This window comes from Pteropus medius, unplaced genomic scaffold (genome assembly GCF_902729225.1).
Source record: "Pteropus medius unplaced genomic scaffold, Ma_sr-lr_union100, whole genome shotgun sequence".
Classification (NCBI taxonomy): Eukaryota; Metazoa; Chordata; class Mammalia; order Chiroptera; family Pteropodidae; genus Pteropus; species Pteropus medius.
The window spans coordinates 10,881,586-10,900,670 of NW_024353908.1; the positions used below are offsets into that span (position 1 = coordinate 10,881,586).

General features: G+C 56.6%; 2 protein-coding genes across 3 annotated transcripts; both read left to right on the plus strand.

Annotated features, from left to right (window-relative positions):
* The first annotated feature begins 455 nt into the window (after positions 1 to 455).
* Positions 456 to 8,402, plus strand: IL37 (interleukin 37). 2 transcript variants are annotated; one of them, XM_039851643.1, is made up of 4 exons: positions 456 to 1,017; positions 2,213 to 2,343; positions 6,699 to 6,838; positions 7,024 to 8,402. In XM_039851643.1, exons 2-4 carry the CDS (start codon positions 2,262 to 2,264, stop codon positions 7,297 to 7,299), a joined length of 498 nt encoding a protein of 165 aa, XP_039707577.1. In that variant the 5' UTR covers positions 456 to 1,017; positions 2,213 to 2,261; the 3' UTR covers positions 7,300 to 8,402. The 2 variants fall into 2 exon arrangements, with proteins under 2 accessions (XP_039707577.1, XP_039707576.1); XM_039851642.1 differs by lacking the exons at positions 456 to 1,017; positions 2,213 to 2,343 and adding an exon at positions 6,070 to 6,453.
* A 760-nt stretch (positions 8,403 to 9,162) lies between these two features.
* LOC120593781 (uncharacterized) lies at positions 9,163 to 16,841 on the plus strand. Its single transcript, XM_039851709.1, is given in 6 exon segments — positions 9,163 to 9,351; positions 12,260 to 12,397; positions 12,486 to 12,564; positions 13,152 to 13,256; positions 13,869 to 13,954; positions 16,034 to 16,841. Coding segments are annotated over 6 exon segments (996 nt in total). The 3' UTR covers positions 16,433 to 16,841.
* Positions 16,842 to 19,085: the final 2,244 nt, after the last annotated feature.

Sequence of the window (19,085 nt, forward strand, 5' to 3'; positions counted from 1 at the left end):
GAGCCGAGATATGACATCGATGGGAAAGGCGTGTCCCCAAATAATCCGTTGAACACATTCCTGTGTCTGTGTTGTGTGGACGTGTGCGTGGAAAACGACTACAGGGTGAGACCAGAGGGTGCGGGGCCGCCAAGCGCTCCGGAGGCCTGTGCGACAGTCCTGTGCTGCCTGGAACTGGATCCGTGACCAGGGTGTGATTGCTGAACACCCAAACCTTCTCTGTCTTTTGTTGGGAAAGCAGTAGGACAGGGCCTCCCAGCCTGGTGTCAGAGGATTAGAGAGGTAAAGATAGGCCTGGTGGGTGGGTGGCAGCATGTGGCCAGGGATCGTGTGCTGCCGTTGCCCCTGTGTTGTGCTGCTGCTGCTGCCAGTGGCCCCAAGCTACGCTCTTACTTGGTCGTGTGGATTTTTCTCCAACCGACTGGCTGCTTCTGGCGTTGTAGGGTACAGCCACACTCAGGAACGGACAAGAGCAAATGCAAAGCAAGGTGCAAGGAGACGCAAGCATCACCAACGGGCTGTGGGCAGAAGCCGGTCCTCAGTGGGCCTGATCAGGGAAGGTCCCATGCGGGTGCTCTGTGTGTCCCATTGAAGAAGTGGAAGGAACATGGAGACTGCACCTGCTTGAACTCTGGACTGGGACCAAGAATCTCCAGGAGGACAGAGACCCATCCCCCCACCCTGTTGGAGTGGACAGGCTGCCACACTGTCTCCCTCGAGCACCTTGAATCGGGTCAAGTGGATGTGGCATAGAGCTGGGCAGAGTGACACTGCCCTGTAGGAATTGTTTATGCTCACAGTGGAAATTGGCAGGCCGTAAGTGATGTCTGACGCCTGAGATGCCATTATTATTGGCCAGAGGTATGCTGCTGAGGTGTGTGTGCACGTACTCTCAAGCAGGCTGCCTTTCAGAGCAAGGTGACACTGACTGCTCCAGATTAGAGCTCCTGAGGACGGAAGGCTGACTGGTCTTCAGGCTCCAAGACAGAGCCACAGACTACGGGGATCCCGGCCCAGGTAGGTGGTCCTCACCCCCAGCTCAAGAAGCCCACAGACACAATGGGGTAGTGAGCAGCACTGGCCCCTGCCTTCTGTGTCCCCACCGGAAGCCCCTACAGACTTCCTGGGGGTCTGAGTATTGTTTGTTTGCGACACCCACCCAGCCCAGCAGGCCTGCTGTCCCACAGGATGGCGTGGCCGCGGGGCCAGGCACACGGTGAGCCTGGGAGACCTACAAAGCCTGGGACATAAGTGCCTTCTCCAAAGGCCAAGAACACTGACCTCAGGGTCTAGAAAGGATGGGTCTTTGGGCAGGAGTTTGGGGACCCCATTGTTTGAGCTTCTTAGGTAGGAAGGGATGGATCTCAGATGGCGTAAAATCAAACAGCGGCTGTGTGTCCGTTAAAGGCCATCGGGTCCCCCCACCTCAGGACCGCCAGTTGCCATCCTCGCCGTCCTTGCTGCCGGGCCCTGGGGCCTTTCCTTGTCGTTTTCATTCTCTGCCAAACCATTTCCTCGTCCCCTAGGCCTCTCTCCCGGGAGACTTGAAGGATGGGTTTGCCACACAGATTGCACATCTGCAACCTTAAAAGGGGCATGGGCCTTGCCAAGTCACTCACCTTCGGATTCCACCCTTAGAATGGGAACAAGGGTGCTCACCTGGCCCTCGCCGTTGTCCTGAATGGACAGTGGGGAAGTGTCCAGTGACCTGAGCGCAGTGTGGCCGCAGAGTTGGGGTTCTGTGTCAGCTCTGCCCCAGGACAGGAGCTGTTGAGACTCCGGGTCTGTGACAGGAGGCTGCAGAGAAACTGCCATTCTTTGCAAAGATTAGACTGCTGCAGACGGGGCAGGGCAGCAGCTAGTGTATAGGTGGGGACGGTGGGCACAGACAACTTCCCCACACTCGCCTCTGCCCTGCAGACAGAATGGCTGCAGCCAGGGAGGCTTCACTGAGAACAGGCAGTGGAGGGTTTGCAGCCCCTGGACCAGAGCAATACGCTCTCTTTCCCACTGTCATAAAGCCTTGTCGAGGTTTGTGAAAGTGGCACTGTGAGCCACGGTTGGAAAGCATGGCTTTGGAGGCAAAACTCGAAGGAGTGGTGGAAGGGAGGGCAGGGTTGTCCGCGAAGCCCTCTGGGCACAGCAAACGTCTCCGAGCAGAGGCGTCCTGGGATCAGAGGGCCCACGACCAGTGTCCTTCCTGTCCATTCAGGTCCTGCCCTTTGTCCCAGGTTCCTCCCGAGTCATCCATCACGGTGATAATGTCCTTCCTGGAGGAGAGCCCAGCTGTGAGGACAGGCTCTGAAGGCTGGGAAGGAGCCGAGCTCCAGGGCAGCTCAGGAGGTGAGGTTCTTGTGGAAATGCTCCCGGGTCCCCTGGCGTGCAGGTGAGGGCTTGCGGAGGGGCCCTGCGAGGCCTCTTGGGACCTATCAGACTGAGCCTCTGGAGCCCCTGGGGGAGAGTTAGATGAGAACCTCGATCGTAGGAGCCCTGGGCAGCGGGCAGTGGAGAGATGGATAGGGGTCACCCTGAGACTCAGGTGTGAGGTCCTGCCTCACTGAGGATGGCTTGAACCCTGCAGATGCATGTGTGTCCTCAGCCTGCAGGTGGGGGTGTCTGAGCCTCGACTCTCTGGGTACTGGCTTGTGGGGGACAGTAGGAGGGGGATGTGATGCACACAGCTCTGTGATGCACAGGCGTGGAGGGTGGGCATGACGTGGGCACACAGAGGCCACGTCCCCAAGCTCCCAACTACAGGTGGTGATCAGAGCCAGGGACTAAAAGCAGGATGCTGATTAGACAACAGAAGAGATGCCTGGAACAGGGCTCCGTGGTGGCCGCCATGCTCACTCTGTCTCCGGGCAATGGGGGGTGGACTCTGGGTGGGCACAGGAACAAGATGCTGTAGTGTCCCCGCCCTGGGGAACTTGGACTGGTGACACCGAGACCATGACTGATGCTGCCTCTGTCATCTTACGTGGGAGGGGAGGTGCTCATCCTGCTGCCACAGAGTCCTCGAGAGTCTGCTGTCTGGGCAGCCCCTCCCCAACCCTCCCTTGCTGGGTCCTTGGGCTGGAGACAGGAGGAGAACCAAGGCCGTGCGGTGCAGGCGGGTGGTCTGACAGCCCCGCGGGAGCTGAGCACACTGCTGCAACCTCCACAAGCAGCCGAGGTTGGCTTCCTCCTGCGCAGAAGCCGTGTGTAGTCTGTTTTCATCTCGGTGTCCCTTGGGCACCTCATGCTGGTGCCCAAGAAGGGAGAGGGGAGAAGAAGGGCACTAAGTGACCCCTGGGGCCTGGATAGACCTCCCTGTCTCTAACTCCAGACCTGGCCAGAGCCAGCGACCCCCGCCCCTCACCGGGAGCCAGGCCACAGTGTCACCTCCCTGAGCTCTGCATGCACAGGCGTGGCCCCGGGTGGTACCCTGGGCTCTCTGGGGGCGGGGGGCAGGAGAGTCAGAGATGAAGGTTCTCGGGTTTTGGAGTGGGCTGAGGCATTCCCTTTGTGGAAGCAGATCTGGAGAGGGTTGATGGGAAAGATGGACCTTGGCCTCCGCAGAGACCTGGTGAGTGCCAGGGGAGGAGAGGGTTTGAGCCTGGGAACATTCCTGGTGCTGCTTCTGACCATTGCTGGCAACCTGGCTGCCTCGCAGTGCTTATAAAAACTAGGAGTTGGCAGCAGAGTCTCAGAGGACCCACACCACTGAGTGCCTTGGCACTCACAGTGACCCCGGGGGAGTGCGAGGTCACCACCTTCCTGGTGCAGAAACTGAGGAAGAGAGGGAGGCCACCTGCCCCAGGTGCACAGGTAGAAAGTAACAGATGCTGGGCTGGAAGGCACTGTGATATCTGTCTGCCCAGGTCAGGTTTAAGGCCCCTGTCACCACGCTGTGCACAGGGCAGTCGGGGGACCTTGGTCCAAGTGCTGGCTGCACCGCAGGCCACGTGGTAGCCAGGGCCTCACGCAGCCCCCAGACAACGCATGGTCCCAGGCAGGCTCTCATCCCTGGAGCGCGTCTGCACCTGCTGCTGGGCCTGCTCTACCTTCGACTCCACCAGACCGGGAGCAGAGATTCTCTGTGTGCTCCTTGGACCAGAAGCGGCAGCAGCAGTTCCGGATAATTTGTCAAGAATGAAAATCCTGCAGCATAGGGTCTTGTGCTGAAAAGTCCAGGCTGGCAGCCTGTGCACAGATATCAGGGTTACTGCGATGTCCTCCGGAAAGGACATTGATGCCCACACCTGGCGGCCACTGACATGCCTCTGAGGAGAGAAGACGTCTGAGGAACGGATTTGGGGTCTGGAATAGGGCGAGAGAGAGCCCTGTCAGGAGGATGTTCACATGCCAGGTGGAGGTGGTGGGGCCGAGTCGGGTGTGGTGAGCGGGGGCAGACGTGGACGGGCAGGCTCAGGAAACATCCGAGAGTTCAAAAGCACAATCCTCGTGCTGTAGATGCTCCTGGTATGGACAGCATGGCTGGTCTCAGCCTGGACCAGCTCTGTCAGAACTGCAGGCCTGTGGGGCCCAGGCATTCGTGGTCTTAGAAGTCACTCGAGTGGTCTGCTGTGCAGCCAAGGCTGGAAGCCCTGGCCTCAGGCCTGCCACTCAGAAAGTGGCCCCCCACCAGCAGCACTGCCAGCACTGCCAGCACTGGTGGGTAAGGACGGGAGAGTCACGGCATGGTTAACGTTTCAGAAGCTAGAAGCATTGATCTCGTTTCCTGACTCTGAGTTGACCTGCCTTGGTGCTGTGAACTGGGGTGGTGCCCAGAAATGCCCCCGAGGAGGTTCCAGTGTCAGCTGGGGCAGATGTTGTGGACCACACTGTTACTGTAGTCACTTAGGACACGGCCAGGGCCATTTGTCCCGTCCATAAACATAAACAGGGCTCAGTGTGACTCCCTGCTTCAGGCCACAGTGCAAAGTGTGGCAGGGTTACAGGCTCCCTGTGGAACCAGCCTCCACAGTCAGGCATCTGAGGTGCTGAGACACCGCATCGTCTCATGGGGACTGTGAAGTATCCGCACCGCACAGCTGCTGCCCAGGGGCGGCCCAGCATGCCCACTGCTCCTCTGTGACATCTGAACCCATCAGACCCCACTGAGGGACTCCTTCCAAGGACTTCCGAGGGCACCCCAGCCCCAGCTACGGTTGCATTTTTAAAAGGCTGTCACTGTAGTTACTTAGGACCCAGCAGGGCCATTCATCCCATCTATAAACGTACATGTCCATGATGCATGGGGCACTAGTCTGGGGCCAGGGAGGGCCGCGCCAAGGTAGATGAGGGCCAGCGCTCAGGAACTCCCAGTGCTGGTGGGAGACGAGGCAGGGACACGAGGCTGTGTTGCAAGTGTGCGTGCAGAGGGGCGGCAGCCCAGGGGGAAGGCCTCGTGTCCAGAGGAAGGGGCGCAGAGAGCCAGCGCTCCAGGCAGAGCCTCTCTGAGCCCAGGGCAACAGGAGACCAGCAGGGGCCTGTGCTCACTGCCGGGTGGAGACAAAGCCTTCGATGTCATGCCTTGCTGTCACCACCCATCACGGATAGTTACGTGGCAGCTACCTGGTGCAGTGGTTACTGCATTCTCACGGCTGACATTTCATCATCGCCATCCACACCTGTCATTGGCCCACATGCGGGCTCCAGCCTCTATAAACCGAGGGGCAGGCCGCCTGCCCGGGCAGGTCCAGGAGGGGAGGCTTTTGGGCAGGGCCCCAGTGCTGAGCAGGACTGGCTGGGATGCGCTACCAGGAGCTGTGCCCAAGGAAAGCCCCTGCCACTGCCCTGGCTGGTCTTGGCCATTCAGAGAGGCTCCTGCAGGGCTGGGCACAGTTCTGTCCCTTCTGATGGAGCCCCGTGCCAGCTGACCTACCCGGTGCTAGCCCCAGTGCCTCCTGTCTGCATTCCTCACCCCTCGTGCGCTGTCCCTGCAGAGGCCCAGCTGTGCAAAGATGTGTCCCATCCATGCCTGGATGGGAGCATGGTGGGTGGGGGAGGGTACAGGACAGAGGAGAAGAAGAATATGATCGACGTACAGAGCTCTTTCTTTCCAAGCTCAGACATCTGGCTAAGTGTCACTTATTTGAGTGAGCGTTCTAATGGACGCTGCTATTGCCCTATTTTACAGATGAGGACGTGGAGCTTTGGAGAGATTTCGTGACTTCTCCTGTGTCTTAAAGCTCTGGGTAGCAGAGCTTGGACTTGAACCCATGAGTCAAAGTCAGGCAAGACACCTGGGCAGGAGGTGTCAGTGGCTGACGCTGAAGCCCAAGGCAGGTGGAGGGCTGGGAATGACCATCTGTTCTCGGTGTGAAGCGTTGGTGTCTTGTTACGTTGATCTAGGTCTAAAAGTGGTGACCAAAGACCCAGAGAAATTCAGCCTTCATGACCAGAACCACAAAGTGTTGGTGCTGGATTCTGGGACCCTCATGGCAGTTCTAAACAAAAGCATTCTCCCAGGTGACTCTCTTGGCTGCCTTCCTTCCGGGGCTTGGCTCTGGCTGTGGGACACCTCTGGCCTCGGCAGAGCCCAGGGACCACTAGGAATGGAATGGCGGTTGGGCGACTGGACTGGGGGACCAGATTCAGAGGAGGTCTCTCTGGGCCTTGGGTGAGGAGGAGGCTTGAGCTGGGGGCATGGAGCCTGGAGTCCCTACACACGGGGGCCTCTCCCTGCTCTGAGTCCCCCTTCTGTCTTTTCCCAGAGACCTTCTTTGTCTTGGCCTCTCACTTGAGCTCAGCCTGTGAAAATGGAAGCCCCATTCTCTTGGCGGTGGCTGACGGAGAGCTTTGTCTCTGCTGTGAGCAGGACAAGAGTGCAGACCAGCCATCCCTTCAGCTGAAGGTGAGAGTTCCAGCCAATTTCCTGTCCCCTCGGCCACCCCACAGGGGAAGGCCGAGACCTGCCATGCCTCTCGGTCTGCACAAGTTCCCACCTGGGCCCCGTCCTCCTACCTGGCTCTCCAAACACAGCTGACCTGCTCTGCTCCCTTGCTGGCGGCGCTGGCCAGTTAACTCCTTACCTCCTAGAAGAGGAAGCTGAGGCATCTGGCCATCCAGCACGAAGCAGACCAGCAGCCCTTCACCTTCTACCGGGCAGTGGTGGGCTCCTGGAACACACTGGAGTCGGCCATGCATCCCGGCTGGTTCATCAGCACCTCCTGCAATCCTGGCGAGCCTGTCAGAATGACAAATCAACCTGGGATAAAGAACACCATCGAGTTTTCATTCGAGCAAGTTTGTGAAGCTAAAACAGGCCCTGCAAAGTCAGCGGGTGGGGAAGCCTCCCCTCCTGTGATGGAATAAAGTTCTAGCTGCAGTGTGCCAGTGTCTGCCCGTGGGCCTCTGAGTGTCACTGTGGCTGTGTCATCCACAAGTCCACGGTCTGGCCAGGCAGAGTCTGCCCTCGCCGTGGGGAGGGCTGGCGGGCTCTGAATGAGCTAGTCCTGCAGGGTTGGTGGGTGCCGGGGGATCAACCCTGGGAATTGACCCAGAAGCGTATGGAAGCAGCTTAGCAGTCTGTGTCCAGGCCCCACGTGACAGGAAGAAAGACAACAGCAATTTGCCATCAGCCACGTGTAAGTGGAAAAGGGTGGGTGGGTCCCTGCCAAGAGCAGGGTGACCCAAAACATGGGACAGGCAGAGACAAGTGACAGCCAGAGCATCAGGTGAGCAGCCAGTCACAAGGGCCTGGTCCTCTTACCAAGCTAGTTCCAGACGCTGGTGAAGGGCGATGGGCGGACATAGGAGCAGAGCGGAGGGGACGGGGAGTGTCTGCCCATTCTGGCTTTTCAGGTATGAGCAATATGACTGATGCACGCAACATGTGTGCTAAAGCCTCAGCTGGATGGACATAGGGTGCATGTGGGTCTTCCTGCCGCTGTGACAAATGGCCAACGTCTTCTCGTTCTGGAGGTCGGTCCCGATGGGTCTTGTGGGGCTCAGATCAAGGTACAGGCAGCACCAGTACCTTCTGGAGGCTCCAGGGGAGAAGCAGCTTCCTGCCTTTTCCTTGGCTCGCCGCCCCCTCCTTGTCTTCAGAGCCTGGTCATCAGGCAGCCATGAAAAGCAATGCTGCGACAGAGTGTCATGCGGATTGCATTGCACCCTGTGATCATGTCCACACATAGACACAGGCACACGCAGCCTTGCTCCTACCCCCTCTGCAGGCGTGCTGCCTGTGGCTCGTACCCTCCTCCCTGTCATCTACCACCGCCTCCCCATCCTGTAATCCCTGAAGCATGCCCTCGATTCCTTACTGGGGGCGACATTTTCTTGAATACCTCATTTATTCTAAAGCATGTATTTACTCACGAAGCGTTTTGCCAGCAGCTCGCTTGGCAGCATTTCTTTTTGGGGCCCTACTTTTGTCGTAGCGATGCCCAGTTACTCACACGCTCTATCAGCCTGCAGTGGAATCAGTAACCTGTCAGCAGTGCCTATTTAAAAGTGAAAGCATTCCCTTTTGCTCCCGTGGCCTCAAACAGTGCAAATAGCTTTCCCACAGGCCTCTGAAGGAGCTGCATGTGAGGCCTTCTGCCCTGATGGTCAGCTGCATTGCTTTGTGACTAGCTGCCATGCCGCTCCCTCCGACGCAGTCCTGGCCGGACCCGTGAAGTGCAGCGTTTCTTGTTTTGCACCTGCAGACACTCGAGGGAGTGCCACTCACCTCATCAGGCGTCCCTGCGTGTTCTCTGCTCCTGCGCCCTGTGATGACTTTTCCTTGAAAACAAGACATTCAAACCAAGGACGGGAATTATTTGGAGCGTGGATCTAAATATGAGATCATTTTGTTATGTTCGTTAGGAAACAAGACAGCAGACCGTCACCGAGCCCCACGTCACCGAGCCGAGACTTAACTCAATCTATTTAAAAACTAATTTGTTGAACGTGTGAAAACCAAAAGTCCACTTTAATTAATGAACTAAACTTAATTTTATAAAACTATTTCTTTTTGGAATATATTTCACTTTGAAATGCCCTTAGCAATTCGATTTTGGATATGAACATGAACTAGACCGTGAGGTCAGAAGTGTGTCAGCCAGTAGGTCACAGTGGGTCACAGAAACAGCTGGACGAGCACAGTTCAGTGGGTATGACAGGTCTTGGCTGCAGGCCCAGGTGCGGCCTCCAGAGACCACTTGCTGTCACTCAGGGTCACTCACTGTCATGGCGCCCTCTGCTGGTGGCGGGAGGCACGGCGCTGACGGCAGCGTGGCTGGACCAGGGCAGGTCCTGAAGGGGGCACCCTGGCAGCAGTCCCTCTCCACAGAGGCACCCAGCAAGGGAGGGGGCGAGGCGACCTTTCCCAAGCTGCGAGGAGCCAAATGTGGCCTTTGCCAAGCTGAGGTGTGCGCAGTGAGCAGCATCCACTTGTGAGGGTCTTGGGCTTGCAGGTGGCTGGTGTGGAGGGCCGTACTCAGAGTAGGGTGTTGGCCTGCAGTTTAGAGGGGCTCTTGGCCAGAGCGGGTGGGCAGTTATAGGCCAGCCAGGGACCCAGGCGAGGTATACCCCTGAGCCTCAGGTGGGGCTCCCGTCTCCGCCTGCCCCATGCCTACGAGGCTGACTGTGAGCAGCTGCCGCAGCTTCTGGTTTTGTACCCTGGTTCTGCTCAGGCTGTGGGCAGTTGGCAGGGGGATGCGGTTGGAGGACCCCTAGGCGGCATTGGCTAGATTCTACGTAGAAGGCCACAGCCCTGCCCTCTTCTACTTGGTCACCGGTCACCACCTGTCCCCTGCCCTGTGCCTCTGGGGAGGTCTGAAGCTTGCCCTCCTCCCACATGCTCTGGACCCACCTGCACTTTGTGAACACCCCCTGGACCCACCTGCACTTCCTCCTCCCCTGTGTGCATCCTATGAGAGCACCCCCGTCCTGGCCACATGGTGTCATCGAAGGCTTTAGAGGACAGTGGCGAGAGTAGATGTGTATTCTGGAATAACTAATGGATGCCTCGAGGTCCAGCTGACAGGCAGTGGCCTGAGCCCTGAGCACTGGGTCAGGACAGGGAGGGAAGCCGAGCCATCAGCGAGCATGCCAGCTGCACGCCGTACTCGGATATGAGTTTTAACAAGCTGGTAATTTAAAGTGTTGGTTATGGAGGTTGCAAAAATAAGTGTGTCAGTGGTGTCACATCCAATACTGTGCGTTGCGCTGTCTCTCAGCCCCTGTCCTTCCTCGTGGCCAGGTGAGCAGCTGGTTCCACCACCACACGCTGCACTGCAGCTCATCCCAAGTTGAATATCCCAGGGAAACAGATGCGAAGCCCAGGTGTGCTCTGTGTAGGGAATTTAAAATTCTCTAGTAGTTGTAATAACAAAGGGAAAAGAAATGGATGGAACTCAAAATGTACAAACATCTCATAGCACTCAAAAATATGAGAACAAACAACCCAGATAAAAATGGGCAAAAAAGTCTGAACAGATCCCTCACCAAAGAAGACGCACAGATGGCAAATGGGCACGTGAAAAGACACTCCACACCACATGTCAGCAGGAAGATGCAAATTAAACAGCAAGGAGGTACCACTCTGTCCCCAGTAGCGTGGCCACAGCCCGGACACTGATGACGCTGGGGCTGCGGGACATGGAGCCACAACAACACTCACCCATTGCTGGTGGGGATGTGGAGTAGAGCAGCCGCCCAGGCAAATGGTCCAATGGCTTTTGTTTTTGTTTCTCTGGTCAAAGTTAAACATGGTCTCATCTTATGATGAGGTGAGCATGCCACACGAATGTTCACAGTGGCCTCATTCATCAGTACCCAAACCTGGAAGCCATCCAGCTGTCCCTCAGTAGGTGGAAGGACACACACACTGATGTCCTTTTGTGTCTGCTTGGGGTGGGGGCACAGACATTTTGCCCATGGAGGGAAGGCGTGGGCCTGTGGGGCCCAGAATCAGACTGTGCTGGATGAGCCCTGGTGGCCCTCAGCATCTCCAGGAAGTACACGGAAGGTGGGGAGGAGAGGATCAAGGCATTTGTCCCCGTACCCGCCTGCAGGGCGGCCCCAGGCTGACTGCTGTTCCTGAAGAGGCTCACAGGTCCTGGCCCTCTGCGCAAGGCTCTGGTTGTGGTAGCCATTTCATCCTCCTGTCCCCTCAGACCTGAGGTGGGAAGGGGTATGTCCTGTTGCCTCTGGCGCTGAGGTTTGCATGGTGCCTTGGGATCCCGTGTGCTTTGCCCACATTTTATAAAGTGCACCTTTATGATATGTACCTTGAACCACCAAGTCTGAGTGTCGTTTCTTGCTAGGACTTGACTGACAGCACGGCTCCTGAGTGGGCCCGGGGACACTTGGAAGACGGTGCTGTGGGACACGAGCTCTCCCTGGCAAGATGCAGGTGACGAGCTCTCAGTTCTTGTTGCCAGAGGTGGTTTGTTATGCTGGGGACTTGAGTGGACAGGCCTGACGCGAGGCCCTCCATTCAGGGCTGAAACAGTGCCCGCCCTTGGACCCTGCAGCGCTGTTGGACCAGTGGCCCGACCAGCGGCCCGACCCTCTTCTGCTTCTGAACTTCCCATGATGTCCCCTGTGAGTGCTCTCGCTGTGCCAGCCACTCTAAGCAGGGTCCCCAGCTTGTGAAGTGGGAAGTGCTTGGCTGACAGGTTCCTGTGGGTAGAATCAATGGGTCAAAGGTACATACACTGAGACTTTTAGCAGCTCCTAGGAAATCACTTTCCACGAAGCCCAAGCAATTCACATGTCCATCCACGTGAGTGTTTTCTCATACCATCTTTTTAATCTGGGCCTTCCTGAAGGTTAGAAACTCAACCCCATGATGGTTTTGATTTGCATTTTGCTAATGACTAGTGTGGCTAACTGCCAGTTCTGCAAACTCAGGACTCCCTAGGTGGGACTGTGGAGGGCAGTTCCCAGACCCAGGAGACAAACTCTCTTCATCAGGGGCCTGGCACCTCCAGTGCTAGCCCCAGGGTAATATGACAGGAAAACTGGGCTTGGGGAAGTCCCCCAGTGTCCCCTCTGAGAAGCTAGGCTTTGTCGCCAGCCCTGTTTCATGTGGGCTTGATGCTGACTACCTGGGAAGCTCAGGTGTGGTTTTTGCACCTGAGCCTCACGGGATCTCCCTGCAGGAGGAACTGGCTTTCTTTCCCGTCATCCGGTGTCACACCCGCCAAGGCAGCTGGGGCCTCCCAGTGCATGTTGCATAAATGACCCAGCCCATCAGGCCCATTGCCACTCTCAGGGCTGCTGGAGCTGTGATCTAGCCCCTGGCCTTTTGGTAAAGGCATTTGCCCTTTGTCAGCAGGCAGCTGGGGGTCCTCTGGCCAGGGCAGTGGTGGCCATGCCAGGCTGGCTCCGCATCTGTCCTGTGGAAGACTGGCGCTCCCACTGGGAGCAGCTGGGTGCCTGGTGTGGGGCCCTCTCTGCTCCCCGGCAGAGGCAGGTGCCAGTGGGGGCTGTGGGAGGAGATGCAGATCCCAGGGCTGTGGGGTATTTAGGGCCCACAGTCATGCCCGCCCTTGGGCTTCCAGGGGCCGCTGTCACTGGCCTACTTGCCCTACTCTCCCCACCGCAGCCACCTTGGTGTCCTAGAGGTGGCTCAGGTTTTCTGTAGGGCCAGGCTCCCCAGCCCCCTGTAGGTGGAAGGGCACACACACTGGCATGAGGACCTCAGGGGCCAGTGTCCCAGCGGGTCCTGGGAGCCCCTAGCCTATCTCTCCTTTCGCGGCCCCACAGGTGCTGGGACAAACCCACCATGATGGGAGTCTTTAGATTACCCTCTGGAGAGGGTGATGTTGAGATGGGCTCTGGGGGCTGGGACACCTGCACTCACACCTGGCTCTGGACACCCACATCGTTTTCCTTCCACATGTGTGACCTTCACCACTTAGCACTGTCCACCTCCCACTGGACAGTGCTATCCTCTGTCGCAGCTCCAGCCTAGTGTCAGGCCAAGGCCAGAGCTGGTGTCAGGGAGTGGCTGGGGACTGATGGGTCACCCCTTCAGGCCACTTGCTCCCAGCAGAGCGCAGGGCTTTGCTGGAGAGAAGGCTGGTCATGGGGTCTAGTGAGCGCTGCAGGTTTGGGTGCAAGGCGACCTGCCCTCCCGAAGGACCTGGGCGACGTGATTCTTCTTTCAGCATCTTGTGAAGAAGCCTAACCATAACCCTCCTTCCTCTTTTCCATTTAAACCACAGTGAGCGGGCCTCGGTTCAGGGAGGTCTCTGGCGCGAGTCAGCAGGTGTGGGTCCCTCAGGGTCAGACCTGCATGACAGTTCCGCGGAGCGGCAGTGTGGCTCCTGGTGAGTGGTCACTGTGGCTCCTCCTTCAAAATGTGGCTTAATAAGCGGCCCTGGGGGGAAGAGAACGTCACACGGCCCAGAAGGTTGTCAGGGCGGGATTTGTCTTGGGGTTTGTCCTGGTCCTGAGTGAAGAAAATAGAGGGGGTAGAGGCCTGTCCTGGGGTGGGGGAGGGGCCTGGTCGCCTGGCCTTATAGTGTCCCGACAGGACTAGTGGGTGGATGGCAGAAGAAGGCAGACGTCAATATATCCGGCCAAACCTGCTGGGGGACAAAGCCCCGCAAGGGTCGGCGAGACAGCTTGGGGTGGAGCGTCTCACCTCCAGCTGTTTGAGCAGTGTGTATAGAACTCAGGGGCAAGGCCTGCCCTCTGCTTAGTCCTTGTGTCTGCTCCATTTCCCTGGGCAGTGATTGGCATGTGCTTGGATGATGAAAGAATGAATGAATATGGCATTTGCCATGTGGTGGGTCTGGGGCAGCAGGGATTACACTAGGCCCATCTGGAAGACACTGGTCTTTTCCTGACTTTTCAGAAGGACACTGCCACCATCTCCCTTCTCATCTTTTCAGCCATGGTCGCTATCCTCCTGTGAGTTTCTAGAGTCTCTGGCGAAGGGACCCCCATTTATTTGGTAATCCAGAATCCAGAAATGTGTCTGTCTTGTTAGGACGTTGGAGGGTAGCCTGCCTTGCAACTGAAGGTCAGCGACTAATAAAAAAACGTGGAAAAAAAGCCAAAATTGTTTTGCAACACGTTTATTTGATAGAAAATCTGATTTTCGAGTGAAAAAGAGAACGTCCCACCTGTCGTCAAGCATGGCGGTTCCTCGCACGTCTGCGGTATCTGCATGCTGTGAGTGCCGCCCTGACGTGTCCTGTCTCACGAGAGCGGGCTCTTTCTCCTGCGAGCACTGGGAGGTGCCCGCCATGCTTCCTTGGGCGCCTTCTCGCCTTCACTCTGCCTTTCTCTGCTCTTGGAATTCCCGCTCATCGCTGGAACTTCCTGCTCCAGGGTCTCACTGGGGATGAGAGTGGGTACTCCATGGGAGACTTTGAGATCATCTGTGCACTCTAATGACGAGGGAGCAGCAGAGAGGGTGGACGGCAGCATTTAGGTTCTGGAATCATTTTAGACTGAGGAGACAGGGTTTCCTGGTGGAGTGAGTGTGGAGCATGGTGATGACTGTTAGCCCTGTTCATCTGCTGAGGCTCTTGCAGTTCTAGTGGGACATCAAAACTGTCACTTGCCACAACAAGAGGATGGGAAGAAATGCAAGAGAGAGAGCGAGGCTGTGGAGCCTGCAAAGGAGAGGTGGGGACACTGGGTCAGCAGGTCACCTCTGCAGGTCCCTCCCAGGCCGGAAGTGAGGTGAGGTGGAAGGGGCGTTGCGGCTGGAGTGGAGATGTGTTCTTTCACTTGTCAAACCGTTTCTGGTGTTGAGGGTCCGGTGATAATCACGTCGTGGTGATTATGTGACTAATGGGTGAATGTGCTGGGTTCAGATGGGATCAGAGCTGGTGAGGAAGGTCACTGGCCATGAGACGATGACGGATAGAGGGAGGAGTCCAGACTGGCTTTGGAGGCAGTGCCCATTGGGGTCCTCCTGAAGGAGAGATGTCTGAGCTGAGACTTGAGTAATGGGGACACGTAGGGCAGTGTGTCCAGGAGGAGTGAGGGTATGCGCCAGGCCCTGGGGCAGAAATGCCTGATGTTGAGGGGCAGGGAGAGAACAGGTATGGCTGCAGCAGAGTGACAGGCGGGGTCGGTGGGGTCAGGGCGCCAGGTGGGCAAGAGTAGTGGTGCAGGCTCCGTGGGCTCTGAGATGGAGTTTGGGTTGACAGTAATTACAATAGCATCATGCGAGACATTCAGCCAGAGGGTGACAGTCCCATTCATTCACTTATTGTGGTTTAAGACCTACTCTCGTGGAGGTGATAGACGGGATGGAGGGTGGGGATGAGAAGGAAATGTTTTGGAAATGGAGTTTGCAGGCCCTGTGTTGGGTTGAATGTCGAAGGGTAAAATGCGGCATCAGAGACACCTAGGTTTTGGCCATGCAGGGAGGTGGGTAGAATAACTGGACGTCATTAACTGAGTAGAGGGATGCTGGGGATAACGCCCCACTTGAGGGGTTGTGTTACGGATGGTTCCCATGTCTCTGGAGGTCTCATGTGGAATTTACTGACAAGTACTCTTTTTCTCTTAAACGCACGATATACACATGTGCAAATGTGCACACGTTGACACACCTCTGCCCACGATCCAGACGCTTTCTCTCATGGCTCATTCATGTGATCCTCTGGATGCAAGTCCTTTGGGTTGTTAGACCCTTGGTGGCTTTTGGTGGCATCAACCTGTTGCATATGTTGACAGTTGATCACAGACCCCAACTCCCAACCTGCCCACCTTCGTCAAGCTGGGGCCCTTGCAGGGGTGGCTGTCACCGTCAGCTTTGCTCAGGGGTCCTTGGCTTCCTGCTGAAAGTCTGCATTTCTGTCCTTTTCCGGGGGTCCCCTCAGTCTCATGTGTGAGGGGAGTTCCAATTTGTTGTTTGAGTGTGGCCACTAGTGGCTGCCCTGTCCCCATGTCCTTTCTTTGCCGTCTCCAGACTGGGAGGTGGGACCTCATGCCTGCTCACCGCTGCCTTCTGAATGTGTGCTGGGCCGCCCTGCAAAGTGCGTGGCCCTCTTCGAGCTTCGAGACATTTGTTGGGGTGCATGAGCAACTCTGGACGATGCTGAGCCCCTGCCCCTCCCTTGGACATTCTCTCCTGTTTCAGGAGAAGAAGATCCTGGATCTGTACAACCAGAGTGAGCCCATGGAGCCCTTCCTTTTCTACCACGTGCAGACCAGCACTGCCTCTGTCTTCGAGTCCCTGGCTGGTCCCTTGCCTGTGCCGGCAGAGGCCAGCCCACTTCTGTCCCTTGAGACCTGGGGACCAAACACAATACCTCCTTTAACTTACACGTCAAGTCTGGAGCTTCGCCTGGAGGTGGCTGCTTGGCCAGGGGCCTTTGTCTCACATTTTCTAATTCCCAAAGTATTGTCATTTATGTTATCTCAGTGTCATCGCAGTCAGTGCAAGGCCCTGCTGTCACCTTGCTTTGTCACTGGAGAAGAGGCGAGGTCTACACAGCAGCCAGGGAATAAAATGTGGTCTTGGAAGCAAGAGGGGTGATGCTAGGCCTCCCTCCCAAGCTGTCCATCTTGCGGACCACCCGTGCGAGGACGTTAGAGCCCCAAGACCATGGCTTTCTCCTGGGGGCAGATGGAAGGAACCCGGGGCTGTGCCTCACTTGGGGTCCGTGTCGCACAGCTGGCATGCGGCTTACCTTTGCTCCTGTTCTGCTTTGTTTTCTCTCCCATTTGGATTCCGTCTCCCATCCTCTTTATGCTGCCGGCACACCTTGGGGAGTGTCTATCTTCCCAAAGGTTAGAAGCTTTTAAAGAAGAATAATTCTTAATAATCATTAAACTTGTTTTGGGTCCTAATTCTAATGTGCAGACATAAAGCTTTTGCAGCACCGAAGCTGAAACAGACGTAAGATGAAATAGAAAACAAACCAGAGAACAAGGTCAGCGAGACTGGCGGCGGGAGCACTCGCTGTGGGTGCCTTGGGACTGGGGCTTAGTGGGGAGGGGGCTGCCAGCGGTGACGACAGGTAGGACAGCGGAAGACACTGCGGTAGGACCACCCCCTGTGCCATTCCCTGGCCTTGCTTCTCTCACGCGCTCTGGTCTTCTCTCTGAGGCATGCTCGTGCCCACGCTGCCTGTAAAGCTGCAGGCCAGGGCCTTCTCCTGGGAGCAGAGCCTGGCTCTCACCTGCTGCCCACCCCAGGTGATGGGTGCCTGCAAGTGAAACCAAGTGGCCAGCTGCAGGTGTGAACGCACAGAGACACCACTCAGGTCTGGTTCTGTGTGGGAGCTTTCTTATTCTGACTGCCACCGCATGTGCAGAAAATTCTGTTTGTTCAAATAAAGTCTCCGAGACAGCACATTTCAAGTTAATTTTTGTGACATGTGGTATGATTTCCATCAGCTTGTGTTTGCTGAGGCTTGTCGTGTGACGTGACAGGTAATCTGTCCTGGAGATAGATGTCCTGTGTGCATGAGAAGAGTGTGTTCCTGCAGTGAGATTGGCAGAGAATATGGTGACTCTGGACCAGGAGTGGCAGAAGCCACAGGTCTCAGGAAGCCTGCCCTCCCTCAGCCCACCTCGTACCCGCTGAGAGCTTCTATCCTCGGGAACAGCACTGCCGGGTCATTTTGCAGCATAGAATCCAGTCATCGGCCCTGGGCAGTCTCTCCGTGTCTCTTTCTTAAACTCGGTGCTGATGACTAATTTCCTGCTAGTTGTTCCAAAGGCTGTGTGTGCACTCCTTTCCCAGGTGCTCAGACAAGTCACGGCCGTGCTGCCCTGGCCTCACCGATGCCCTGGCACTGGGACCAGCCCCGGCCCCCGCGAAGTGGAACCCCTTCCTTCGCCATGGGCACAAAACAACATTCTGATAATGTCTCTGTTCCAAGTGACAATGAGGCACAAAACCATGGCTTTCAACTGGGGGCCATTCTGCCCCCACCGGGCCCCTGCCAGCATCTGGAGATACTTTTGGTTGTCATGACCAGAGGCCAGGGCTGTGCTCCTGGAGTCTCATGGTTGGAGGCCAGGAATGCTGCTCAAATCCCAATGTGCAGGACGGCCCCGATGACAAAGGGTCAGTGTGCTCCCATGTCGGCAGCGCTGAGGCTGGAGAGAGTTGACGTGAAACATCTGTGTTTTAACTCAGAACTCACAGCAAACATGTGGATGGTATTGGGCTTCTCCATTTCTAGGCCACAGGCTGTGATGAAACCAGTGTCCTCAAAGACCATACATCAGCAGGGCCTTCTTTTGAAGTTCACATTAGGAACCACTGAAGTTTGTGGCCCAAGGTCTCACCCTCATCTTCACATTCGAAGTATTTGGGGCCTGTAATTTTTGTTCCACAGGGTGAAATAGAGGTCACCAGGCTGTAGCAACGGGGACAGTCAGGGTGTCAAGAATGTGGAACATTAAACAGCTGTGTGTCCCCTGGGCTCTTTCTTGTCCTTCAGGATGGACATCCAGGTCTCAGCCACCCAACAGGCCCAGGAAGCCCTTTCTGCTCCTTCACCACCAGGCGGCAGAGCTGGCCTGCCCAGGCTGCTCAGAGGGGGACTGTGCTCTCGCTCTCCCGGTTACCTGACACCACTGGCTTTGCACTCATGTGACATTTGTCCTTCAGGAGTAGGTTTCACACCCATGGAGTCAATCAACTGTGGATTGAAAAGATTCAGGAAAAAAATCCCAGAAAGTTCCAAAGAATGGAACTTTGCTGCATGCTGAGTGCAGGGCTGAACCTGCATGCAAAAAGCAATGCGTGGCTTACCCTGGGGTCACCTGTGCAGACACAGGTTGTGCTCCACCTTCTGTACACGCTGTCTACATTGGGGACTTGGGCACCCATGGGTTTCAGTGTCCATGGGGGTCCTAAAGCTGACCCTGAGGATAGCAAGTGACCCTGTGGTGGCTTCAAGTCGGTGTGGAGTAGGATTCTCTTGTGTGAGTTTCCTGTAGTCGGGTTCTCGAAGTGCTTTAGAGGTGACTGTGGAAGGCGGGGAGCCTGTGCCACTTGCAGGTGAGGCCCCCTGGGGCCCTGACAGGTGCGGGTGCATCCTGGGCTCAGCATAGTCAGCGTCTTCCTCTCAAAGCAGCTGTGCCCTCTGCCCAGGTTCCCTCTATTCGTGAAACGTCACTCATTCCTCTGTGTGACCACCGACACCTGCGGGTGCCCAGGGAACCAGACTGAG

What these genes read in the sequence shown, in the direction of transcription:
- IL37 (XM_039851642.1), top strand. Translation starts at nt 6,204, where the DNA reads ATGAGTCAAAGTCAGGCAAGACACCTGGGCAGGAGGTGTCAGTGGCTG. An exon ending in AAACAAAAGCATTCTCCCAG is followed by an intron (nt 6,454 to 6,698) that starts GTGACTCTCTTG and finishes GTCTTTTCCCAG; the next exon opens with AGACCTTCTTTGTCTTGGCC. An exon ending in AGCCATCCCTTCAGCTGAAG is followed by an intron (nt 6,839 to 7,023) that starts GTGAGAGTTCCA and finishes CTTACCTCCTAG; the next exon opens with AAGAGGAAGCTGAGGCATCT.